The sequence below is a fragment of the Dermacentor variabilis genome, unplaced genomic scaffold (assembly GCF_050947875.1).
Source record: "Dermacentor variabilis isolate Ectoservices unplaced genomic scaffold, ASM5094787v1 scaffold_12, whole genome shotgun sequence".
Classification (NCBI taxonomy): domain Eukaryota; kingdom Metazoa; phylum Arthropoda; class Arachnida; order Ixodida; family Ixodidae; genus Dermacentor; species Dermacentor variabilis.
Window position 1 is genome coordinate 6,522,855 of NW_027460280.1, and position 27,856 is coordinate 6,550,710.

The 27,856-nt window shown below is 45.8% G+C and overlaps 1 protein-coding gene across 5 annotated transcripts in view; it reads left to right on the forward strand.

The window, feature by feature from the left end:
* LOC142566373 (carboxy-terminal domain RNA polymerase II polypeptide A small phosphatase 1-like) overlaps positions 1 to 27,856 on the forward strand; it is a 305,196-nt gene that overhangs the window by 226,161 nt on the left and 51,179 nt on the right. The window contains exon 7 of one of the 5 annotated variants that reach the window (XM_075677323.1): positions 3,374 to 3,508. The exons of the other annotated variants lie outside the window; for them this stretch is intronic. Within the exon in view, the coding sequence (XP_075533438.1) occupies positions 3,374 to 3,493 (120 nt within the window). The 3' untranslated portion in view covers positions 3,494 to 3,508. Of the gene's footprint in view, positions 1 to 3,373; positions 3,509 to 27,856 lie in introns of those variants that run through there. 5 annotated transcript variants of the gene reach the window in all.

A 27,856-nucleotide genomic window follows, 5' to 3' on the forward strand; every position in this document is an offset into this window, starting at 1 on the left:
CTAAGGTAATCGCAAATAGAATCAGGAACACCTTAGACTTCTGTCAACCAAAGGACCAGGCAGGATTCCGTAAAGGCTACTCAACAATAGACTATATTCACACTATCAATCGGTGATAGAGAAATGTGCGGAATATAACCAACCCTTATATATAGCTTTCATTGATTACGAGAAAGCGTTTGATTCTGTCGAAACCTCAGCAGCCATGGAGGCATTACGGAATCAGGGTGTAGACGAGCCATATCTAAAAACACTGAAAGATATCTATAGTTGCTCTACAGCCACCGTAGTGCTCTAGAAAGAAAGCAACAAAATCCCAATAAAGAAAGGCGTCAGGCAGGGAGATAAGATCTTTCCAATGCTATTCACAGCGTGTTTACAGAGGTATTCAGAGACCAGGATTGGGAAGAATTGGGGATAAGAGTTAATGGAAAATACCTTAGTAACTTGCTATTCGCTGATGATATTGCCTTGCTTAGTAACTCAGGGGACCAACTGCAATGCATGCTCACTGACCTGGAGAGGCAAAGCAGAAGGGTGGGTTTGAAAATTAATCTGCAGAAAACTAAAGTAATGTTTAGCAGTCTCGGAAGAGAACAGCTTAGTAACTTGCGATTCGCTGATGATATTGCCTTGCTTAGTAACTCAGGGGACCAACTGCAATGCATGCTCACTGACCTGGAGAGGCAAAGCAGAAGGGTGGGTTTGAAAATTAATCTGCAGGAAACTAAAGTAATGTTTAGCAGTCTCGGAAGAGAACAGCAGTTTACGATAGGTAGCGAGGCACTGGAAGGGGTAAGGGAACACATCTACTTAGGACAGGCAGTGACTGCAGATCCGGATCATGAGACGGAAATAATCAAAAGAATAAGAATGGGCTGGGGTGCGTTTGGCAGGCATTCTCAGATCATGAACAGCAGGTTGCCATTATCCCTCAAGAGAAAAGGGTACAACCGCTGTGCCTTACCAGAACTCACGGGGCAGAACCCTGGAGGCTTACGAAAAGGGTTCTACATAAATTGAGGATGACACAACGAGCTATGAAAATAAGAATGATAGGTGTAACGTTAAGGGATAAGAAAAGAGCAGATTGGGTGAGGGGAACAAATGCGAGTTAATGATATCTTAGTTGAAATCAAGAAAAAGAAATGAGCATGGGCAGGACATGTAATGAGGAGGGAAGATAACTGATGGTCATTAAGAGTTACGGAATGGATTCCAAGGGAAGGGAAGCGTAGCAGAGGGCGGCAGAAAGTTAGGTGGGCGGATGAGATTAAGAAGTTTGCAGGGACATGGCCACAATTAGTACATGACCGGGGTAGTTGGAGAAGTATGGGAGAGGCCTTTGTCCTGCAGTGGCCGTAACCAGGCTGCTGATGATGATGATAGTTTAACGAGCGGTACTCGCTCTTGCCGACGTTCCGGGGCTGAGGCACTTCCTTTGAAGTTAAGGGATACAATGTTGGCGGATGAGCAAATTTCTGTATCCTCAAAGAAAGCCGTAAATCTCAAAGTGCCAACAACACGTACGGACAGTTGCAGCAATGGTCCGTGAAGTTGGCTACACAGATTAGTTGCATTCCTTAATAAGCCAGGCAGTATTTTGACAACCAACTACTTCACGCGCCTTCAATCCACTCGATTCAATCTGGCGTGACTGGATCACAGTGCGTTAGCGAAAACTCAGTTGCATTTCCAACAGCTCATCGCACAGAAGCAAGGTGGAAGCACTGATGGTTTCGTATTCATGCGCTTTTGCTGAGGCAACATGCGGCGCGGCGCTGAAAGCGCCATCTCGTTTCTTTAGAACGAACTGCTCCGTGAAAAGGGTGAGTAACGATGCTAGATATAACGATTTGTTGGTTATAATGACTACATTTCAGTGCATTTACGATTTCCCGACCCTGCCTAATAAAACTGATGATAATGAACATTCTTTAAATCTCTGTACTGTTACAACAAATGGTTTGAACCCAGTCACGGTAAAAAAAAGGACGAACAGAAATGCAACTAAACTAGGCACGTGGCTGTGCGCGCGCCGTACTCCAGTCCAACTGCGATGATATATGGCCTTCAAGACGAGTAAGCGACCGCCACGCGGATTTCGGAAGCCGCAATGAAAGTCACGTGCTTTCAAGGCACACCTCCAGGATGGAGGCTAACAGCATAAACACCATCATATGGGGCTTGCACTGGCGCGATATTAGATACCATAGTGTCACTCTCGTTCTTGTGCAAATGTCCATGCGGCACCACATGCATTCCGGCTGTTTCAACAATTTGGAACTATCATCTATGTCCTTCCACCATGGGAACAACAGTGTTCCTGTCAACACAGCCCAAGTCTGTGAGAATGCTGCATACACTACACACTGCCACCACGCAGTATTGCAAAGGATGGGCGGTTACTGTGCCGTTGTCACAGTTCGGCAGCGTTCACACGTAGCTGATTGCTGGTCATGGTGATGTACGTTTTACCTTTCAAGCATTGAATTTTTTTTCTCACGGACTGACATGGATAACTTAATTTTACAGTTCTTGTGCGGCTGACTTGCAGTCGTAATGCAGAGACCGTGGTGTCTGAGACATCAGAATGACGGTATGCTGCAATAGTTTACGCTTCCAGCCGACTTGAATGGTTCGCTCTCTTGTGCAGAATGCCGTGATGCGCCATTGGTAGTAAAATATATCACAAGCTCTCAAATACAATATGGCAACTGCGCTTGCAGTTTCAAAATAACAGGTGATGGGAAGCAGGCGCTATTTTAAGAGAGCCATAGGACGACGCATGTCATTCTTTAGATATACGTTTCTATCGACTAGGTGCGGGAACAAAAATGAAGCTGAAAATCTGGTTTTCGAACCAAAGTGCTGCTGAATTGTAACTGCTTCAGTGTAGTTAAATTTGAGTTCTTGTAATGTCCATATATAACAAACTAATGATATAACACCCACTTTTCATGCAAATAAAGAGTGCATTATGAACGGGTTTGACTGTGTGTGTTTTGTTTTGTTTTTTTCTCATAGCCCGAATGCAGAAGTTGATACTTTTAAGACGACTTATCATTATAGGATTGCCATTTGTCGGGCGTGTTGGTAAACTGACTTGGAAAGCATATTTAGCGCCAGCGAACAAGGATAGAAGGGAGGCAACACCACAATGCGCTAACTTCAACAACTTGATTTTCAGGAAACACCCACCTGTTTAACCTATGCACAGTGGCACCACCTCATCCAAATCTTAACCTTCCAAAAAAGCCGTCTCCTTATCTAACTAGTTGACCGAAGGGGAACTAACACACATATCACTATTTCGACAGATAGCCTGAGCCTCAATAATCTCTCGCACATCTTTATCTTTGTGCTTTGCAAGAACCCAGCACCCGGCAGGATCCATACACCGATGCACAGCCGCATTCCTGACAGTGAGTTGACAGATGACTGTATTGCTTATTTTTCATGTTTAGGCCATGTTCTCGCAACCAGTCATTAAGACACCTTCCTGTCTGTCCGATGTATTTTTTCCCACAGGACAGCGGGAGCTTATAAACAACAGCTTCTACGCAACCCTACTGGTGCTTTACGATGATTCGTAGAGCATCCAACAGCTGGCTTACAGTACGGGTCCGCTATTCGACATATTTTCGCGAGCTTTTCTGGCACTGAAAAGACCACTTTTGTGTCCACCCGGCTAGCCATTTTCTTAAGGCTATGTGCCGTTCTATGCAGGTAGGGCACTACCACTATCTTCCCTCTACATTCCGTCCGTTTATTTGCCGCGTCCCGAATTGGGGGGGGGGGTGCTATCTGAACCACACCTTTTTAGCCGCCCCTCTACAACCGAAACTTGCACCGACTTTGGAAACCCTGCTGCTGATAACCTTCCTGACTGATCTATAAATATCGTTTAAATCTTGTGGTGGCAAGATTTCTATAATGCATTTTCAAAGCACAAGTTGGCAATACTCCTCTTGACAAGCTTCGAGTGGCCTGATAGACACAGCAACAGGGGCTTATTAACTCTAGGTTTATACTCCCAACATGTGTGCCGTTCCATGAACTTGCGCTGAATATCTAAGAAAGGCAGCACGTTATCAGTCGGCTCTTCAAGCGTGAGAGTAAGTGGGCTAAGGCCTGCAGAAAAAATTTCGTAAAGCTTGCCTACTGTAGAACTTGCGCCTGGTTCGAAAAGGACTAGTCATCAACGTACCTGACAACTTTAACCACCCTGTGCTCTGACAAGTACGCAACAAGGTACGCGATCATTATAACTGATATATCATTGTATGTGGTATCATCTGTGGATACGCGTTACTCTCGCGTATCCCCTGATGCTGTTTTCCCCGCATGGCGCCCATCTCCTGTAATCCGGTTCGCCGCATGGCTTTACGGCGGTGCTCGGTGGGGTTGCCGAGTAGTAGGAGAGATGGCATGAGGGTTGCTCTGCTAACGCCACCTAACGGCGGGGTTACTTTGGCGCAAAAGGGAGCAGGCTGTTCCTTTTTGGCTCACGGTCAGAAGCGGCACAGATGTTCTGTGCGTGCTCCAATTCATGGGCGCTATAACGTAAAGCTATTCCAAACTTTTCTATTCCAATTCTGCAATCAGCCTTGCACGATTGGTCAGAAACTTTTTGGACCACCTCCACTTCACCTGTCTGTCATGCGACGTCATGAAAACAACAATAGCTCTCAATGTGGCATCACATGTACACACTGATTAATTATGCATGATTCAACCCAACAAAAGAAAAATAATTAATTCCAATTCGATGCCTTTTTGTCATTAACCCTCTGCTATTGGTCAAAAGGTTTCAGGCTGCACCCACTTCACCTGTCTGTCACTCGACATCACAAAACCGTGAAAACTCATTGCGTCAGAGTGACGTGTGCGTTAACGATGCATTAATAAGCCAAACAAAACTGAATTTTTTTCTTAATAGCTAGAGATTGTTCTATTCCGAAAGGAATCTGAATAGAAGGTGGCTGCCGCCAATCGCTCAGGCACTGGCTACTCGCACCTGCCGGAGAGCATGAGTTTATTCGCGTATAACAAGACATTTTGCGTGGCCGTATAACAGTACTGAGCCCTTTCGGGACACATACGACATGGCTCTGCCAACTCTTTTTTTTGCTAAGGATCTGTTTTAGCTAAATGTTTAACTGTCCGTTGCATGCAACCGCGATTTTAGACAAGCCACCGCAAGCTAACTAAGAAGAAGTTGACCAATCACAGACACCGGCACCTTCCTCTTATCTATTTTCAGTGCGCTGGCTTGGCCCCACCAAAACTCTCTCACATGAGCATGCTCCTCGCCTCTTGTCAGCCAATTAGATAAGAAAAAACGCTCAGTGTAGACAATGCTATTCGTTTCGAAAGCAAGCAAAGGTGGCCTCCCATAAACAAAGAGAGCATTTGATTGGGATTCTCAGGCAATGCTGCAGCTTACCACCTGATGCTTGCATCAGCAACTACGTAAATTAGACGTCAGGAGATTAAAATAACAACATATTGGAATAGTTTTATAGAACCCCATGCTTCTAGAGACTGTCTTGCAAGACCTAAGAGCAGGACACCGGAACGGACAAACACGATCGTTCGAAGCACCACTGTTCACGTGGCTGTGCACACGAACGACCAGGCATTAGTGTCCAGCATGGGGCAAACATGTTAACTCGGTATCCAGTCGCGGTGAGGCAGACTTCCTAGATTTCTCACGTGCCCATCGGCATGTTCTGTGGATAGCAATTCGGCTAGCAGGCATTAGTGTATGAAAGGTGCAATAAATGCCCTCGTGATTGCACTACAGTAAAACCTTGTTATAACAAAAGGGGATACAACGAACTAATGGATATAATGAAGCAACCGTGATTCCTCTTGAAATTTCAATAGATGCCTATGTATTGAAAACTTTGTTTTAATGAAGCTAAAATTTCCTTGCAATGGGTATAACGAACTTTTTTAGAGCGCAGCTCTTTGGCGCCCGTTCCGGCGTTTCACGGCATCGTCGTGCCTCACCATAACCAGCTCCATAGCCGGTACCAGCGCACTGCTCTAGCTGCGTGCACGGAGTGAGCCTCGCTCTCTTTGCTCCTCCTCCAATGGCACCCATGTGCGGCGGCAATCAGAGTGCCGGCTCAGTGGTGGCTGATCTCAATGATGTGCTGCAGCCCAAGCCGAAACGCATAGCCGCCGTTAACCACTGCATGTACCCCATCCCTCCTCCTCTCCTCTGTGGCGACGACCATGCGAGAGCGCACATTGTTCTCCGGTTGCCAAAGCGCCGGCTTGGTATAAGCGGATCACAGTGCATGCTTCCCAAGCTGAAACACAAAGCCACCTTCAGTTGGCTCACTAGCAGCATCAGTGGTATCAGTCAGTTGCTGCCATCTCTTCGCCGTGCAACTTTCCTATGCACCTACGCACTGCCTCCCGCAACCTCCCCATAAGCGAGGCAGCAGCCTGGCTATGCCCACTGCAGGGCAAAGGCCTCTCCCATACTTCTCCAACTACCCCAGTCATGTACTAATTGTGGCCATGTTGTCCCTGCAAACTTCTTAACCTCATCCGCCCACCTAACTTTCTGCCACCCTCTGCTACGCTTCCCTTCCCTTGGAATCCAGTCCGTAACCCTTAATGACCATCGGTTATCTTCCCTCCTCATTACATGTCCTGCCCATGCTCACTTCTTTTTCTTGATTTCAACTAAGATATCATTAACTCGCATTTGTTCTCCTCACCCAATCTGCTCTTTTCTTATCCCTTAACGTTACACCTATCATTCTTATTTTCATAGCTCGTTGTGTCATCCTCAATTTATGTAGAACCCTTTTCGTAAGCCTCCAGGGTTCTGCCCCGTGAGTTCTGGTAAGGCACAGCGGTTGTACCCTTTTCTCTTGAGGGATAATGGCAACCTGCTGTTCATGATCTGAGAATGCCTGCCAAACGCACCCCAGCCCATTCTTATTCTTTTGATTATTTCCGTCTCATGATCCGGATCTGCAGTCACTGCCTGTCCTAAGTAGATGTGTTCCCTTACCCCTTCCAGTGCCTCGCTACCTATCGTAAACTGCTGTTCTCTTCCGAGACTGCTAAACATTACTTTAGTTTTCTGCAGATTAATTTTCAAACCCACCCTTCTGCTTTGCCCCTCCAGGTCAGTGAGCATGCATTGCAGTTGGTCCCCTGAGTTACTAAGCAAGGCAATATCATCAGCGAATCGCAAGTTACTAAGGTATTCTCCATTAACTCTTATCCCCAATTCTTCCCAGTCCAGGTCTCTGAATACCTCCTGAAAACATGCTGTGAATAGCATTGGAGAGATCATATCTCCCTGCCTGACACCTTTCTTTATTGGCTTTTTGTTGCTTTCTTTATGGAGGACTACGGTGGCTGTGGAGCCGCTATAGATATCTTTCAATATTTTTACGTACGGCTCGTCTACACCCTGATTTCGTAATGCCTCCTTGACTGCTACAGTTTCGACTGAATCAAACGCTTTCTCGTAATCAATGAAAGCTATATATAAGGGTTGGTTATATTCCGCACATTTCTCTATGACCTGATTGATAGTGTGAATATGGTCTATTGTTGAGTAGCCTTTACCAAATCCTACCCGGTCCTTTGGTTGACGGAAGACTTAGGTGTTTCTGATTCTGTTTGCGATTATCTTAGTAAATACTTTGTAGGCAACGGACAGTAAGCTGATCGGTCTATAATTTTTCAAGTCTTTGGCTTCCCCTTCCTTATGGATTAAGATTATGTTGGCGTTCTTCCAAGATTCCAGTATGCTTGAGCTCATGAGGCATTGCGTATACAGGGTGGCCGGTTTTTCTACAACAATCTGCCCACCACCGTCTGCCTGTGTAAGTAGTTTATTCTCGGCCAGTTCTTTCTGAGCCATGAGCGAGGCAGCCGGTGGAAGTCCTTCGTCTGCCGCTGCTGCTGAACGAGTTGCCCGAGCAGAAGCCCCGCACTGTTGCCCCCAGAATCCAGAGGTGCACTACCCCGAACAAGGCATTGGTGCAGCAAGTCTAGCATATATCCATCTTTTTCTCCGACCACATAGCTACCTTCATGACAATCAAGAACTGGGAGTGGAGTGTTTCTCGAAGAAGTGAAGAATAAAAAGTTGTAACCGTACATACATTTCTTGCTCGAATTATTTGCCTTAGTATATAGAAAAGCCAAAACAGCCGAAGAGCTGCGGTCAAATATCTCATTAGGAAGTAACATAATCATCAGTAATTTTTTTTTTCCACAACGAGCATTTACTGACCATTTTGGTACCCATGAGGTCAATGTCTTATAGCGCGCAATGTTCACATCTCCCGTGCGTGTCTCCCGGCCTCCCCTTTTCCATGGAACCGGTGAACACGCCCACTCTTCCGCTGCATGCGTGGGGCGGTGCCAACTGCGGTTTTGTTGTTGCTTGTCGTTGCCTCCGTGCGCATCAACAATATCAGTGTTTTTATCGCTTTGTTCATGCGAGTTCCCGCCGCCAGAAAGGAGATGGACGCCGCCAAATGGAAGCAAAAAATGATATCAATGAAGCAGAAGGTGGCTATGGTGCAAGCCGTCGAGCCCGGCGTGAATAATAAAGTGGCAGAAGATTTCGCCATATCGTTGAGCATGCTGTCGACGATTTTGAGCTGCAAAGAAGCTGTCACCAGTGCTGTTGCACATGGCGTAAAAGGCGACAGAATGAAGCTGTGAGCTCCTGCTCCTGAAGCTGTAGAGAAGGCGGTCTTCATGTGGTTTTAGAATGCAAGAGCTAGCGGCACTCCTGTGACTGGGGCACTGTTGCAGCGCAAAGCGGGGAACTTCGCGTGCATTGTGGGGCACGACAATTTTGTGGCGAGGGTTGGCTGGCTGCAGTGTTTCAAGGAGCGCTACAACATTGTCGGCAGGGCTGTCAGCAGGAAAGCGCAGTCTGCCGACCACGAAGCTGCAGTGGCGTGGGTGGAGACAAACGTTGGACAGCTGCTAGAAAAGTACAGTGCCAAGGATTTGTTCAACGCGGATGAGACAGCCCTGTTCTACCAGATGCTGCCGCAAAAAACCTTGGCCCTCAAAGGTGAACACTGCCAGGGCGGTAAGCAGAGCAAGGTCCATGTAACCCAGTTGCTTTGTGCCAACATGGATGGGTCGGAAAAGCTGCCAGCTCTCGGGGTTGGTAAAAGTGCATCACCACGATGCTTCAAAGGCAAACGAAAGCTCCAGGTGAGTTATGTGTCCAACCGTCAGGCTTAAATGACGAGAGAAATTTTCGTACAATGGTTGCGGGAGTGGGATGAGTGGCTAGGCAAGATGAAACGGAAGATATGCCTCGTACTACACAATTGAGCAGCCCACCATACTGCTGCTGTGCTCAAAAACATCGAGCATGCTTCTTGCCACTGAACAGCACTGCAGTTGTGCAACCCCTTGACCAAGGTGTTGTCATGAACTTTAAGTCGGGCTACCGCAAGCGTGTGATTGACCGGATTCTTCTCAATATGAGCATGAAGCACGAGTCCATGATCGACTTGTACATGGTGATCGAGATGCTACAGGCTGCTTGGATGGCTGTACCAGCAAGCACGATCGCCAATTGCTTCTGGCATGCCTCATTTGGCGTCGGCAGCAGCGGTTACAGCGAAGATCTCGATGCTGCCGCCAAAGAGGGTGTCGTGGGCGACCAAGCCCTAGCGTCATGGGACGCTCTTGTTGATGCCGGCATTGTGCCTCACTGCTACACCTTCTGCACATATGTCAGTGCCGATGCTGACGCAGTGACGACGGAAGAGCTAACAGAGGCGGAAATTGTGCCCGCAGTGACGGGGAAGGGGCCTAATGACGACAGTGACGAATGTGTCGACGAGAGCCTGGAGCCTAATATTGGCGAACCCGACATACCGACGCCAGCACAAGCGCTGGATGCGGCAGACATGCTGCGCCATTTCTTTGGCACTCATGATGACGCGAGAACAGACTCGAAATAGCAGCTGCAGTTGAAAAAGCCATCATTCGCCTGAAGAAGATGCGGCAAAAACCTATTGACAACATTTTTTTCTGCGAAGTGAGCCGCCAGGTAGAGTGCTGTTGATCGATCAGTGATGAGCCGTTTGGCATGAATAGCAATTCCTTGCTGGATTTTTTTCGCTTGTTTATTTCCGTGCAACGGCCGTTTTCTTTTTCACGTGGCGGGCTGCTGTGATATTTGGTGGTGAGTGCATCCTCTCTTGCTTGCTAATTGTGGATAGAAATGGGTAGTGGCTGCAACAAACTAATGGTTATAACCAAGTAATTATGACCTCCTTTTCAACTTCATTATAACGAGGTTTTACTGTACTTGTGTAGTCGTTCCTTTGTCCAAAGAGCACAGGTAAGACCCCACACATTATAAGTGGACTGCACTGTAGCAACTTCCTCCCCTTCGCTTTCACAAGTCCAACTGCTCTGAAGAAACCACTAAACGTCCATGGCAGGTGGCGCAATGCTTAGGTGCAGAGATTGTGCAGCAAGTCACGAGTGAACTTGCTCATTTCTTGGCTGTTCTCCTTGAAAATAAAATGGCTCCGACCCTCCGCAGTTGCACTGCCAGGACGCTGGCCAGGACCGAGTTCTGTGGCTGGACGATGTTCAGACTGAACCTACACGCGGTCACCTGACTGCAGAAGTAAATCATAGTGCACATCTGCAGTTATAGTCTAGCACTTGCCTCTTTTTGTACCGTGTTTTTCCTGGCAACCCAATCTGCCAAACGTGTCCATGGGTACCATCTTCCTGGGACCTGGGCAGGCAAGTCCTCATTTTTATCCAAATAAGAAATGGGCTGGGGCTGCACCAGGCGTGTCCTGGTAGCCTAGCAGCGCCAAGTAGGGATCTTCTGCCTTTACCCTAAGCTCTTCGGTGGTGTAGATGGCTCTTTCTGCTTCCCCGTATGACTGTGAGAACTGGGTGCTACTTGTCTGGTGCTTGAACCTGTAGTCAATAAAAGACTTGGCAAATTCACCAGAAGAGAACTGAGGGCCGTTGTCTATCATTACAGTGACCGCAATCCCATGACGTGCAAGAGATTTCCTTGCTTCAGTGGTGGTCTTGCTTGATGTGTTCTTTAGTGTCAAGACCTGGCCTCAGAGATAGCCGGCAGGGGCAGGTTTTGCTCCGACCATCCCATTTGCACGGAGAGAGCACAAGTTCAGTGGTAGGCATGGCCAGCCCTATCTCGGCCCAGCGGTGCTTTGCAACCAAGGGCATTTGATATGTCCGGGATGCTTTCAAGCATTCCAGTTCTGTTGCTTCTGCTTGGATGAGGTGGAAAAAAAAATTATTTTGTGATGCTGTGATGCCTTACAATTCGGAAATGATGGCTAAAGGTGTACGGGGGCAAATTGCATGCTGGCGCCTGTTAATGTGAAGCAGTCTTTGCGAACTTCAGCTGTATTGAGTCTGTCTGTCTGTCTGTCTGTCTGTCTGTCTGTCTGTCTGTCTGTCTGTCTGTCTGTCTGTCTGTCTGTCTGTGTCTCCTCCTCCCCCCCCCATGTCGTGATACCGTCATGGTTGTTTCTTCAACTGGATATATATCAGAATAAGCATGGGTTGGCATGATATGCATGCATACACAGGGTGTCTACCAACTGGGAGAACCAGGAATTCTCAGGGATTTTGAATTGTCTGGAAAAACTTGGGGAAGGCTCGGAAAATTTGCGCTTCTATCAGGGAAAATTAGCTGTAATTTTATTGAAAGGGAATGAAAGTTGCGGTTCTGCTGGCTCAAGTAACTGACAGGAATCGTAACGAATTGTCTTTCACGCCCTGTCGTCGGCTGCAGGAATTGCCAGTGTACAGTTGACTGACTTTCCGGATGCCCGGTAATTCGGACGGCTTCGCGGCACCACCACGTGTACCCCATAGAGTCAATGTATCAGAACGTCCGAAATTTTGGACGCAAGAATACCCTTTGCCATCCGATTTTCCGGACTTTTTGCCATGACCGCAGGTCTGAAACGCCATTAATCAAAGCCACCATCGCTACCGTTTTCATTATATCGCCGCCTCGAACTGGCAGCTGTAGCCACCACTGCGGCAACGCTAAGCCTAGCTGCTTCGACGTTTGCTATTAAGCTTTTTGCCGTTGAGTGCTGTGTTCTTCATTAAAAGAATTCGCCACTGTCAGCAATGGCACCGATTCTGCCTTTGTGGTCCTCGCGATTGGCTTCGAAGCTTGGAAAGCACGGAGCGTTGCATAATGCCGGTTCCCGAAAGTACCCGCCGTGGTTGCTCAGTGGCTATGGTGTTAGGCTGCTGAGCACGAGGTCGCGGGATCGAATCCCGGCCACGGCGCCCGCATTTCGATGAGGGCGAAATGCGAAAACACCCGTGTACTTAGATTTAGGTGCACGTTAAAGAACCCCAGGTGGTCTAAATTTCCGGAGTCCTCCACTACGGCGTGCCTCATAATCAGAAAGTGGTTTTGGCACGTAAAACCCCATATATTATTATTATATTATTAGTTCCCGAAAGTCAGCTTTGCCTCTGTACAGAAATGTTACTTGGTGAAGCATATGCAAAGGTATTGCGGTGAAGCATAACAAGCGTGGGAAGGGGCTATTGCCACCGGACACAGCATGTATTCCTTAATAATACACGCGTGCACCCGTTATCTCCCGTCACAGTACGAGCACTGATATGCCTGTACGTGTACTGACAGGTGTTCAGAGCTTTTTCGAATGTGCCTGTGGCAGTTTGAGCCCTTAAAGGGCCCCTCACCAGGTCTGGCCATTTTAAGCTGACAAGCGCAGAGCATACAATGCGCGCTAACAATCGGGTTTACAGAGTATTACATCGCTACACGCCGTGGAAAGGTCCAAAATTTCCATCCGAACGCCGTTTTCTCTTTTCCTCGCGGCGACCGTGCTCCAAGCCGGACGGTGTCATCCTCGTGTCCCTGCGCCTACGTGCTCGTGTCCACAATGTGATGTCGCTCGTAGGGACACATGACTTCGATAATTATTCAAGGCAACATCTATTATTTGTGTGATCTGTTGCTTGAATTGACGAATTGAAGTTTACAGAAATAGTAACACAAACGGAATGTCCGCGTGTTTTTTGTTTTACTTTGCACCGAAGCAAGAGAGATGTACTTCCGCTTCATCTACTTGTTCCCACGGTCGTGCATTAAGGTGCACAGGTATCGAAACTATGCCATTTTCTACCATGTTCCAGCGCGTGATCATGCTCTGCAATCCACTTGTTCTGCCTCAGTATTCGTGTAGCACTGAATGATACCGCTAGTCACGTTTCCTTGTGCACAGCATGCAATATCGTGCGCTGCGCGAATGAGACAACAGCTCGCGTGCGACGCCGTCAGCAGAAGTCCGTAGCGGCAAAAAAAAAAAAGAAGAAGAAGAAAGCGGAGAGAAAAAGAAATGAAGCGTGACGTGTGCATCACGTGATCCTCTAGGTCCGGTATGGGAGAATGTAGGGAAGGAATTTTGCTTGCGGTGGCTAGACGGGGCGAGTGGAGGGAGCGTCTTGCTTAGCAGGGGAGCCCGCCTGCTGAAATCATGGGTTCGCGGCACTGAAATATTCCTATAATGAAGTTATTCCTTTAAAGCAGTTAAACACAACAGTGAAGCGTCGATCATGCGTGGGCTGAGAGTATGTCAGGACAGTTGAGGATGACTTGTCTATTAGAATATTGTCTATATCCATTTGCTCTCTGATCCAAACTGCTCTCTTTCTGTCTCTTAATGTTATGCCTAGCATTCTTAGTTCCATCGCTCTTTGCACGGTCCCTAACTTGTTCTCAAACTTCTTTGTCAGACTCCAAGTCTTGGCGCCGTATGTCAGCACCGGTAAAATGCACTGATTGTATACTTTCCTTTTCAGTGATATTGCTAAGCTCCCATTCAGGAGCTCACGATATCTGCCGTATGCGATCCAACCCATTTTTATTCTTCTGTGAATTTCCTTCTCATGGTCCAGGTTCCCCGGGTAAACGTACTCCTCCACAGACTCTAGAGGCTGACTTGCGATCTAGCAGAAATGTAACAGCAACTTACGTTTTCTCCGACTTGCAATCTGGCAGGTTATGTAACCGTAATGTTTACCGGGAAACGCTGGTGGTGAACACTAAGCACGAAGGCAAGCTTTCTGCCAGAAACGCAGCCTCTTGCATGGGCCGCGGATGAACGGAGACGAGCACCATCTGGATGGTGATGCAAGGAACCGGGCGCGCCGTTCTATGAATCATAGAAACTCTAGAAAAGGGGTTTGTGTTAGAGTTTCCAATTCGCAGAATTATATTTTCTCGTATACAGTCGAACCCACTTATAACAATATTCAAGTGCCACAAAAATTCCTTTGTTATAACCAATAATTGTTATAACCGGGTTGCATGAAAAAATCAAAATGGGGGGATGCAGACCTGATGTGAGAAAACTATAATGGCGAAGAGGCCAGTGCCCCTCCCCACCACCTTCCTCCATCCGGCTGCTGATTGTGTTTACTCATTTAACTGTTTCCTGGGTGCTTCGATCGCATGTAACAAGACGCGGCTGTCGGCATTAAAGGATGGCACTGCTATATCAACTGCAAAGAGGTGTCATGGGTGGCAGACAATATGCGAACACCGCCGAGGCATCGCTTTGGTGGCCCCAAAGAGGACCTTTTAAAGATTGCAAGAAGGCTGCCGCAGCGGCCTGTCAGCTTGAGAAATCCAGAAGAAACGCTGAAGAAAGATCGCCACAAGCATCTCGCCACGTACTTCTCACTGGCTTGCATGAGAAATGCTTACCGTATTTACACGATTGTAAGTCGACTCGAATGTAAGTCGACCCCCCCATATCGCTTGACCGGAAAAAAAAAAAAAAAAAAACCCCAGGGCGCATTCAATAACGAAAATTTATTAGTAGCCGACATGGTCACTGGACTACTCGTCTTCACTAGTGCTGCCATCGTCATCGTTGCTGCGGTCCCACAGCGCGTCGTGGTCCAGCGAAATTTCAAATTTGGCAAACGACCGCACCAGGACATCTTGCAGAACAGCAGCCCACGCCAAATGCACGCAACCACACGCAGCCGTCAGGGAGGCTCTTTTGACAGGTCCGGTTGGCGTAATTTCGCAGTCTTCTGCCGCCAGCCACTCTTTGTACTCACGGCGGAGCAGAACCTTAAAATTAAGGCGAAGGTCCGGGCTTGTTTCATGACCACGTCGCACTTCAATGGCAGGGACCGAACACGCATTTCAGCAACGTACGCCGCAAGCTTAGCCTACAGCTCCGGAAAGCGTCCAGACTTCGGCACGTGGGAAATTTCTCACTTGCCGCCACAGGGTGAAAATTTCGCTTCGCTGCAGTCGCCACTCTCGCACCACCCGTTTAGAAACATCGAAATTGCGGCCCCGCTGCGCAGTGATTTGTTTCTTCGGCGTAAAGGATGGCAGCTCTCTTGAACGCTGCTGTGAACGAGTGCCAAAAGATTAGTGGGCCTGCAGCACTCATGACGACTGGGGAAGCATAGAAGTAGCACGTAGCCGGCAGTTCAAGTGGAGCGCGTCAAGAAGTTGGTCAAACCAATACCAATGCCTTTAAACAGAGAAAGAGAAACCCGCGAGCGGTGTCTGCTATTCCATGAACTACCGATACTCCCCGCAAGCGCCGCCGTTCTGAGGGTGCCGCCGCAAATGGGAACAGCGGCGCTTCATCAACTATCGACACCCCCCCATGAGTGTTGCATGCGCTGTAAGACTCAAAAATGTTGAAAAACCCTTTCGAAAAGCGAACAAACACGCGGGATAGCGAAAAGATACGGGTAGGGCCATAGAGCAAACATAAAATTGTAACTACGTTGTAGTTTTCGTTGGTATCGCTTTTTTTTGGCGGGCCATGTTTTGGTTTCGATTGTAAGTCGACCCCCCAACTTCAGACTTTCAAATTTTAAAAAAGGGGTCGACTTACAATCGTGTAAATACGGTATGTCTGTCAGCCTTGCATGCTTTACGCGAAGCTTGCCGACATCCTTCTCCAAGGCATCCAGGTGCTCCACATAGTGCAACGGAAGTTTCCTCGCGAAACGAAGCCCTAGAAGAACTCAATCATCCGCTGGGCCTCCTGCGAAGACAACGTTGAGGCAGCCTGCCCTACCGCGTCATCGCTGCTGTCGTCGCCGTCGCTATCTGATGCAAGCACGTTCGCGACGATTGCTTCATCGGTTAGAAGTACGTACTTAGTTTCCAAATCGTGGGCTTTCTTTTCGCCAGCAACGTCGTGCATTGCCGATGATCAGCGGGTGAAACAGCCAGCTTCCGTTTCGGCAGTGAGTCAAGCAAGGCCGAGAACCGCGTGGCCAGGTTCGATTTCGACGCAACAAACCAAGGCGAACTTGCGCCATTAAGCTGTTTGCAGAACTGTGCCGAGTGAGGAGCCAGCAAGCAACATGCGAGCAATCTGTAAGCGGTGCAGTTTGCCCGGTCCATTCGTGTTTAGGAGGGTAGGGCAGTGTAGAGCTATGGGCACAGCCAATTCCTGTTCAGAGGGGTGGAAGGGCGACGTGAGAGAGCTGCGCAGTGGCTGTTAGAGCAGCAACGCATCTAGTAGCGACTCATTGTGTAGTTGCTCATCGTGCAATGGCTTGAATTTCTCATTTTCTTTTTCTCTTTTCAAGCATTTCGCATTTCACTACCTTTCGGCTCGGACACCCAGCAGCCAGACTTCATCGTTATAACCAATAAAGCGGCATCGGGGCATTGTAGTAAGTGGGTTATTTAACCATGGAGAACATACAAAAGTGGATGGTGCAGCAGCCTCTCATTGTTATAACCGATGTATTGTTAAAACTGGTATTGTTATAAGTGGGTTCGACTGTATTCAAATTAGAATCTGATGGTATCATCACTATAGGTTTTGTGCAAGTCATACTTTACGATTTCGCTGACACATTTTTCTTTGAGAAATTCAATTAGTTCAGTAACGCCTCTGTGCTACACAGAGAGCCTGCGTGTTTGGGTATGTGTGGTTTGTAACGATTTTTTTTTCACAAGACTGTCGGCACTGGTCGCCAGATGCCAACGCCGGATTTTTAGCAACACCGGGCCTTAACGTTATTGTGTTTATATCACAATATCAATGAAATGTATGCATGACATTAATGACATGCATGTCATGACATCACATGCTTGTCATGGCATATATATCATGACACATATGGTATAATTGACATGATGCCGTCGTTTCTTTAACTCGATATATATCTGAGTATGAAGGACAAGACAGCACGTGACCTGACATGAACGACATGACATAAATGTAATCACACGAATAACATGCATGTCATTCCATGTCATTCTTGTCATGTCATGCATGCATGTCTCGCCACGCATATCCTGATACATATCCAGTTAAAGAAGTGACCACGATACTAGAAACTCATGTCATTCATGTGATGCATGTCATTTCATTCACGTCATGGATATAAACGAGAACAAAGGGGGTTAACCGAGAGGCCTGAATTTTATTAGTCATATCATGAGAAGCCAACAAACACTGACACCAAGGACAACATAGGGGAAATTACTTGTGCTTAATAAATTGAATAAACAAACGATAAAATAATGGAAATAACGTAGATAAAAAAACAACTTGCCGCAGGTGGGGAATGATGCGAAGGTCTGTGAGTGGTGGCACTGGCTAACACTCCCAGGGTTCTACAAGGAAACATTAATACCCAAGAAAGTGTACGGCGAAACGGTGCCGCGGTAGCTCAATTGGTAGAGCATCACACGCGAAATGCGAAGGTTGTGGGTTCAGTTCCCACCTACGGCAAGTTGCTTTTTCATCCACTTTCATTTCCACTAATTTATCGTTTCTTTATTTCATTTATAAAGCACAAGTAATTTCCCCTACGTTGTCCTTGGTGTCAGTGTTTGTTGCTTCTCATGATACGTCATGGATACACTGATGTGTAACTTGTGAAAAAATGAAACTGTCATGAATGACAATCATCTCATGACATGAATGACCTGCATGTCATAAATGAGATGACTATAATGGATTGAATGACATGCATTTCTTTAACTGGATATATTCTGGGTATTAGTTTCATAACATGCAAGTGTGACATTAATACCATGTCATGCCATGTATGTCATAAAATGATTGGCATGAATTCGATTGTCTGTATGTCAAGCCATCACATGATACCCATGAATGCCATGACGTGCATGGCATCAATGAGGTAAATTCATGACATACATGCATGCATGACATGACCTTACCATGACAAAACTTATGTCGACCCGGTGGACCCAGTTGTCTACTAATACCCTTTTGACACAGGCATTAACCGCGGTTGGGTGATTCCATGAGAGATCAAACATGCATGTCCGCTTGATATTATTGTTTTGTCTGGTTTCTCTATGTCATGTAGGAATATTCAAACTGCACGGAACCAAAAATTTTATTCCCAAAAAATGTTCCCAGCAAGCCCCAAAAAAAAAAATATTTGAAAGCGACAATGCAAGCGTCCTCCTATTGCTTACCTGAATATTTTCCTAGATCACGGCCGAATTAAATCCAAAATAAAAGCGTTATAGAAAATCTTGCTCATTTAATGTACTTCACAGTAAATTAATTCCATGTGTTCTTTTATGCTTTCCACAAATGAAAAAAAAATTCAATTACACGCATAGCCCAAATCAGAAAAAAATAACGTTTATGCATCTTGGCGTGTTTTTCATTTCACACAGAAACTTGGAAAAAAAGTGTCAAACAGAATGTTCTTCTTGCAACATTTATGCAAGATATTATCTTCCTACATGAAATACAAGAGAAGAAAAAAATATTTAACAAGTTTTTCAAAAAAACTCAATTTCAAAAAATAAAACAAAGAAACTCCGGTTACAATTTTCAAAAAAAATTTTGGATGGAAGTCCACTTACGTCAGGCAAAACGTGAGTGCGATAATCTGTTTCCTTGTTGGCTTTATTCACAAAACATAGCAGGCCAAAGTTGAGCATTTAGGCTTTAGTGCCCAATGACTCATTCAAGTTAGTTAACATGTACTCTCTCTTAAAAATAGAAAAGGCAATGGTTGCCACAAATGAAGGAATGTTTACCTGGGATTCTTATTGTCGCAAGAACAAAGAACGTGTTTTCTGCTTTGTTTTTTTTTGGGGGGGGGGGGGTGGACACAAGAGAGAACAAGCTCAACGCTACTTGTGGGGCTTGAACAAATTTATTGCGTGGGCTTTGCAGTTAGTATATTTAAAAGGGTTTAATCACAGTCAGCTGGCTAGTGGTAGGTCTCGCAACGGACAGTGCACATCAACACATGCCATGATTGAATTCCCGGCACACGCAGCACTGACTTCCACTCCACTGACTTCTGCTGACGATGCTCCTCAATGGCTGCAGCAGGTCCGTGAAGCAGGGCCACATTCTTGAGGCTGCAACTAAGATGGAAGACAATCTCATGTGCCAACTGAATGGAGCCGGTGCTTCGAGACCTCAGGTTGTGCAGGGAAGCTTGGTGCTTAAAGTCTACCCACACCGTCACAGGCGTTCTTCCCATGCCCAATGGCCTTGCGGACATGTACTGGGGGTGGCACAACTCGTACAGTTGGTACCTATTTTTAATATGGCTCACTGCACTATCGACGACATATGTTATGTGACAGAGATTGGTGCTTTTTCATCTTACACTTTGTGCACTCTACCTAGGGCATAGCAGGCGGGTGCTGCGTCGTGATGCATGTTGTTGCTTATGACCTCAAAGCTGTGTGTTGCTTTCCTTGTCATGGTGACACAGGGGTAAATGGAGATTTGTTTCTTGTGCCAATGGTATGATTGTGTTTCATTTGAGAGAAAGACAGTCCAGTTTTCCACAAAATCAAAATGAACACTGTGTTGCTCACACTTCTTTGCCTCATAAATAGCCGCTGCTTTAGTGCAGCGTATGTGTTCGTGAGGAATCTATTTGGTCACCAATTTTTCTAGCTCTTTTACGAAAAGGGTTGGAGACGACATCTTGATCAAGTTATCGCTTTCCCAAACAGCAAATGTCGCCTCATCCTCGTTGACCATTCCCAGACTTGCCAAAGAGGCTTTCACTCCATGGGTAGCACTCGCGTTCACCTAACATACAATCTGTGGTTGGGGAGCTACAAAAGCACAATGCTTTCATGCTTTCCAAGGAGGTTTCCATGCCTGTTACGTTCTCAAGCGAGGAGACACAAAGGTTGGCATTAGTGCAATAAACGCAAACGCAAACCTCTCGTGGTGTGAGTAGTGCCCATTTTGGACGCAGGCTGTAAAACTTTGACGAGGCAGTGGCACTTTCAGGGTGAGCTGCTTTGAACATCTGGAACATCTCGCAGATAGAATATGTCATAAATCGCTTTGAGATGTACTCTCTCTGACCATTTGTGATGAGTGACAACGACCTTCTTGTTCGGGCTCTGCTGAGAGCACCCAAGTTCATCCTGGTGGAATAGTCGGAACGTAGCTTGTACATACGATAGGCTTAACCTTGACCTCGTGTACAGATCAAAATCTGACCACATTCCATGCTTCTCATGCCAATTTCGGGCCTTTCTGAACATGTACGTTGTGACAGCTGGGATTGCCTCCTGAACACGTTTGTTTTCAACTTCTGGCGGTACGATGGTTAAGCGACGGAGGCACTCTTGATAGGACCCTGAAGCCTCGTACGCTTGCTTCAAGCTATTTAACCAGCCAGCGCATGTAAGACATTCTGTTACAGACGGTTCAGGTGTACTGACACTTTCATATGCAGCTCTTAAAGTTGAGTGTATCTGCGTCACTTTCAATTTCAGCCCATTTTCTCTTTCCGTAAGATCGTCTGCTACATTTGCAAATGGAGGATGGTGGCTTCAGTGGTGAAACATCAGAAGAAAGGCGGACGTACCTGTTCAAGTCGTCAATCGCTTATTCCTGAAGGAATGCCTCATCTGCTTCATCGCGGGTGTCACTAGATGAAGACAGGATTTCCTTGAGGCGCGTAAAGCAGTGCTCACAGACTTCGTCGGTGTTGCGAATATCCTCAGCCTCTGGCAGTAGCTTCCGCAAGGAGGCAACATCCAAAACATTTACACCCCGAAAATTTTTTTCTTAGCAGTCTTCTTGTGAACGATTGAATAATCGGCATAGAATACTTACACCAAGCTATCAGCCACATGGATCACGTGTAGTGAATAGCTAGACCCAGTTGAAATGGTTATCTTTCTGTCGCTTTTTCTGCACTGCTGTTGTGACCGAGCCTCCAGAATGTCTCACGATTTCCTGTTTTATGAACACGGTCGTCTAAAGCTTTTCACTGTGAAAGTGTCTGGGCCAAGCTCGTTATCGAAGGACAATGTCCGTCGGGCCCTACCAGTGACCTCTGCTATTCTCGGCATGGGGAAGTGCGTCAGCAAGGTGCTAACAAAACTCATAAATTAGGTAACTTTGGTGCCGTTTAGCTCAGTCATGCCACACTGCATGTTTTCAGATGGCTGAAACGCAGAGGTGAAGGTCGAGGTAAGACTGGAAGATGTTATCTGGGAGCGACATGGAAAACATGAGATAACAGGAAACCAAATAAATGACTCGGATGAGTTTTTAGAAAGGCACGGTGTGAGTCGCATGCAGTGTTGCCGAAGAAGGTTCCAGTATCCACTGCACGTGGGGGATGGGAGCAGGCAGTGAAGTAGCACCTCCACAGTGGTACACCTGTTGATGATGGAAATGCTTCGTCACTTACAGATTAGCCTGCTTTGGCACCGCCTACAGGTGATTGTGCACCAGGCGGGTTTTGGCAAAGTCAGCCACAGCATGCACTCACGGTGTCTTGCATGCTGTTGGCAAGTGAATAATGGAGGCGTAAGTGCGATGCCCACAGAGGCTGTAGGTTGCAAACTCAGTACGCGATAGCACTTTAGAAGGCGGCAGCCCCCCATACCCACACACACGCTAGGCACAAATAAAACCTCTCAATACATTTTTGTTGAAAGCAAGCTGTCAGACCGAAGTTCTGAAGCAGCAAAGAAATTAGAACTAGATTTGCGTACAGTGCAAACTGATCGACAACCAGCCAGGATACTGAAGGCAGCACACTCAACATGGGCCACTTTGGCCCATTATATATTGTGAATAAAGCAAATGAAGGAACATATCACACCCACATTTTGCCCAACACAGGCGGATTTCCTTCCAAAATTTTTTCACAAATTGAAACTGGAGTTTTTTATTTTATTTTTTGAAAATGAGTTGTTTTTAACTAGTTTATTTAACTATGTTTTCTTTTCTTCTGTTTTATTTCATGTAGGTAAATAATATCTTGCTGAGATGTTGAAAAAATAACATTCTATGTTTCACACTTTTTTTCTGCTTTCTATGTGAAATAGAAAACCTGCCAAGACGCATTAGTTACAAAATTTTTCTGATTTGGGCAATGTTTGGAATATTTTTACTTTCTTTTTTCATTTGTGAGCAACATAAAATAACATGCGGAACTAATTTACTATGAAGCATATTAAAATAAGCAGACAAGTTTTTCAACACAATGTTTTTAGTTAGCATTTAATTTGGCTGCAAAATCAGAAAATATTCTGCTAAGCAATAGGAGGATGCTCGCACCACCACCATCAAATATTTTCTTGGCTTGCAAGACAAAACAAAAATATTAAGTGAACATGCATGTTTGATCTCTCATGGAATCACCCAGTTTTACCCTGCTGCAGTTACCTGATGTAACAGCAGTTATGGTAAACTGTACTGTGGCACTGCTACATGTTTTCATATATATAGCAGTAAGGACGGTCACAGTAATCGTCCTTGTTTCAGAGGTTTAGCAATTTATCAACAATAAAAAGCAGCCTTTTGTGGCCGAAGATTGAATGCACACTATTTAGTAAATAGTTTCATTTTATTTAAAATGTGCCAAGTATTTCTTTTTTTTTAACTTCAGAGCGAAAATCGATGTCAGTCTTTCAACAGTGATTGCTGTTGGCTTCGTAGCCATGTTTTAGACTGCCATTAGCCATAGGTTCTCGTCTAGTGAACGGTGTAATGGGTGGCTGAACAGGTCAAGCAGTCCAGAGACCGGTGTGGTTTTTCCTCGTTAGTTCACGACAGTGATTACCATGCGCCATGGCGAGGAATGAGCAGCGTGCTAGTGTGTACCAGGTTGATGAGATAGCCACACCTTCCAGCTGGCAGCTTCGGGAGAACTGATGGCGCAGCATTGTTTTGAACAAAGTGGACATGAGGACAACGAATTCCGGGTAATGATCGGCGTGCTACAAGAAACTCTTAATCCACGTTTTATTCAGCAACTGCATATGCTCGAAGAAATCAGTGCAGTGGAAGAGGAGCGACAACAGACTGAGAGAATGTGTTGACGGAAACAACTGCATGGCTGTGCTCCTGCGAGCAGCGATGATGGGCATACCCACGAGGTGGTACAGTGCCATACTTGCCCAACAGTAAACTTCAGAGTGACCCACATTCAGGTATATCCTCAGTATGTGCAAATGCATGCAGTGCCAAGACACTGCCATGCGCAAAGCAGCTCCCCTCAACAATCATGTGGCTGTGGGCTTCTATCGCCTGGCGTCGCAGTGCACCTGTCGACAGCTTAACAGCTGCACTTCGAAGCTGAGCGGAATAGCAACCACTGGCACTGTGTATGTCAAACAAACAAACAAACAACACCTCACATAAAAGTGTGTCACCTGACAGCTGGCTAGCAAGAAGCATCTTTGATTGAACATTCATCTCTCACAGCACCTAGTACAATATAGGGTTTACTGTAAATGAAATAGATGGTAATTGTGCTTAAGCATGACCTTGAATCTAGCCAATTGTAGCCTGTATTGCTCTCTCGTAGGCTGTGATGGGTTATATGCAACAAAGCACAAAAAAAAGAATAGCATGTTTACAGGCAGCACACTGCTTCATCAATTTTCACCGTAGTACTCTGGCATCATCATCATCACCAGCCTGTTTTATATCCACTGCAGGACGAAGGCCTCTCCCTGCAGTCTCTAATTACCCCTGTCCTGCGCCAACCGATTCCAACTAGCACCCATGAATTTCCTGATTTCATCGCTCCACCTAGTCTTCTGCCATCCTCAATTGCATTTCTCTTCTCTTGGTACCCATTCTGTAACCCTAATGGTCCAACGGTTATCTAACTGGCACATTACATGACCTGCCCAGCTCCATTTTTTCTCTTTATGTCAATTATAATATCATCTATACCCATTAGATCTCTGATCCAAGCCGCTCTCTGTCTCTTAACGTTATGCCATACTGTGGCAATATCGCATGTAATCTGGTATAGCACACTGAAAAGCCTGCACGCTTATACGCAAAGTCGGCTGATGGTAATAAGCCATTAGTAGTTGTAGTGTAATGGTGAAAATAGCTGATTACTTCCAAATTTTCCTCAACAAGGTCAGTCATTGATTGGCAGAGATCCGAGAAAAGAATGAAGCTGCAAATTCTTTTGCACATGTTATTGTGCTGCAACGTCGTAGCTTTCTGCAAAGAAGGTTTTCTTGAATGCATGAAACTCTGCAGCATAGAAATATACATATCTGCAGTGTTGCTACATTATCAAAGGTAAAAACATGGAAAACAAGCTGCCAAGTGCACTTGAAAGGATTGAAGTGCTGACTGCACCTCAAGCCAGGGGCAGTAAATTCGCAAAACGAAAACAATAGCGCAGCAATACAGGAACAGCACATTGAAAATTTAATTTTTAACACATTGGGCACTCTACAATGAATCCATTTATTTTCGATATCTTCATGCTCCGGAGAGCATCACTGAGGGGAGTGGTACATAGAATAAAAATACACAATCAATATGTTTAGAAAAGCACAAACCAGACACAGACAAAAAGGCACATGACCCAGTGCCTATGAATGTGTGTTCTATGCCTTTTCGTCCGTGTCTGGTTCGTGCTTTTTTAAATGCAGCTTGAAGGAGGGGAGAACGGGTCTGTATCTTACTAATATAAAACATATAGCTGTCAGGCTGTCAGGTCAACTTTAGCATGAAGGAATTGCCACGATTCGTAAATGAATGTCTATGCACTTGAAATACACACGATCTTTCTGCAGCACCGATATATTTGCATGCGTGTTGCGAGCGCAGCTTTAGCTTTAGTCGGCTAAACAAGAGCTGATGATAAATCATTGGTACAGCCCAGCAGCGTTGAACATGCATAGAGCAATTCATAAAAATGATCCCACAAGGTCAAGAACAGTGCCATTTTGCCAAAACCTTACCCAGAAATGCTGCTCATCATTCGTTTAGAAGTTGTTGGGCGAGTTGGTGCATATTAGCAAACATTTTTTAACTGTCCGAATAAACGATCACAGAGAGAGCACACAAGGACAGGCATAGTCCTTGTGTGCTCTCTCTGCGATTGTTTATTCGCACAGGGAAAAAAAATTATATTTGTAGTTTATAACATGTTGCCGCAGTGTTGTGAAGGTAGAAACATAACGGTTCTGCGCCAGTGCTTACATGTCACACAAATTGATGAAAAAATTCATCGTTTCGTTACCAATGAAAAAAAGAATACTACTCACTGGTATTGTTTATTCAGGTTCTCAAGCTTCTGTCACACATGCTAGGTGTTATTCGGACCTTTGCTTGCCAGCAGGCTGGAGTTCAGTCTCTGTCATTGCGTTATGTATATGCGAGTTGCGCGTGTTTACATGCATAGCATTCAGGTTCTCCTCCCAAATGCGTATCAAGGCCTCTGTCCTTGCGACTGACCACACTCTAAAAATGAAAGTTTACACCGTTTGGGTTGTACTTTGTCCCCAAATAATAATCGTCATCTGTCTTGCCCGCAGTTCCTTTCTTTAACGCTACGAGCCCAGTGCTTCATAGTCGCGAACGGCTTGCGCGTTATCAGCTTGACACAGCATTCTCAACAGGAAAGTAGCGAGTGCCGAGTTTTCAAGAGAGGAAACAAAAGCAAGGCAGGTGACGGGCATTGTTTGGAGACAAGATAAACCCCAAAGGGTTTAAACTTAACATTTTTAGAGTGCAGTTGACAAGCTTTTAGGAGGATGTTTCGCTGCGAGCCGAGCTGCAGGCGTCGGAGCTGGGAGCCGCCATTTTTGTCAGTTACAGCTTTGACTGAGGTACCCAACCTCAGTTTGCAAAAATCATGGTTAGCAGAATAACTATGGGTAGGTTTATCACGTGACTGGATGTAACTGCAGTTACATCTAGTCACACGATAACATTTGCCTTAACTGCTGTCAAACTTAACTACGATTAGTCTACCCGTGCGACGAGGGTATAACTTGAGCCGATGTCTATATGCTCGTGTTTGTGTTGGCGTGATGGTAGTTGCACCGTCATTCCAGCTTCATAATCTGACTCTCGCCTCTGATTCTCACGTGCCATCTGTGCTCAAGCCAGGTGGTAAGCATACGAAGATCCCTGCATCTCAGCAGCAGAACACCGGGTGGTGGTTGCATCCGTTCAAACAGCGATTGAAAAGTAAGTTTCCCACCAGCATTGCTTTCCGAGTGGTAGTTCCTCCCAAAGCTAGTACCAGACTTTCATGGCCATTCTCGTCGTTACCAGGGCCGCTTAATCAAACATCGAGGCATGCTCTTTCCTGGGGCACATAGTGTCCGAGTACGACAATGCTGCATCGAATTCCACTATGGCAGGATCATCACGGCTTGGCTAAGGTGAGCAGTTGCACCACTCCACTCATCTGAATGGCTATAAAAGGACACGGGCTTCAGCTTGTGCTACAATATCGCCATCAAGACACCCGTCTGTGTCGTCTGAAGTGATACTAGGTGCTGTCGTCAGTGAGCATTTCATATTCTGCGTTTCTTGCCCATTTCCTACCTCCATGTCACTTGTTCACATCAGTTCGATTGTTCGTAAAAATTATGCGATCGTCATTACCATCGTCATCGTCTTGCTGCTATCATCACACACAGACACTCACATTAATTCTAGTTCACTGTACACAAAAATACTGGATTTACACTAACACATTGCTTAACCTGGTGATGTTTTGCAGAACCCTAGACAATGCTGCATAGCTAGCTGCTTGCTAAATGCTTCGCATGACATTGATTCCCACAGTGCGTGGGATCTGCACAATTTTATTCTCAAATGTGTATTTTTTCCTGCACACATACTCCCACTACATTGACATGGGTATGTAGAAATGGAGTATCTCTGCAAGCGTTCATGTGCCAGAAGTGCACTTCAAGATTTGCGGGCTATGTTTATCATTTTGTGAGCTGGTTTGAAAGAGTCGCCTGCTAGTGTCAGCCCTTGCTTTCATCTTTGCATTTCACCGTCACGAAAGGGCGTGAAGAAAGACATAACATGATCTGCCCACAGAAACCTGCTGAGATCGCTTGTGTACTTAAATTTAGGTGCACGTAAGGGACCCCAGGTGGTCAAATTCATCTGTATTCCCCCACTAATATGTGCCTCATCATCATGTTTTTGGCACGTATACCCCAGAATTTATTGTTATTATTATTTTTTTCTATTGCCACAGTAACACTTCGTCGTGACATTTCGCCAAGTGTAATAAAGTCACTTTAGCATTTGATAAAAAAATTTTGAACCCTGTTCACTGACAGGAACCATTGATGCACATATTACATGCATCAACTCACAAACGAAAGCATTTAAAAGGTACGTAACACAAGATTACAGAAAGAAAAAGTTTATGCTTGTCTCCGTATCAAGTGTTTGCTTTGTTAGCAAACAGACAAACCTAACTTGCAGGATTGTTAAGTATGCCAGTCCAGAGTCAAATATTCAAGTCCACTGTAATTTGCAAACGCTTAAAGAATGTTTCAGCT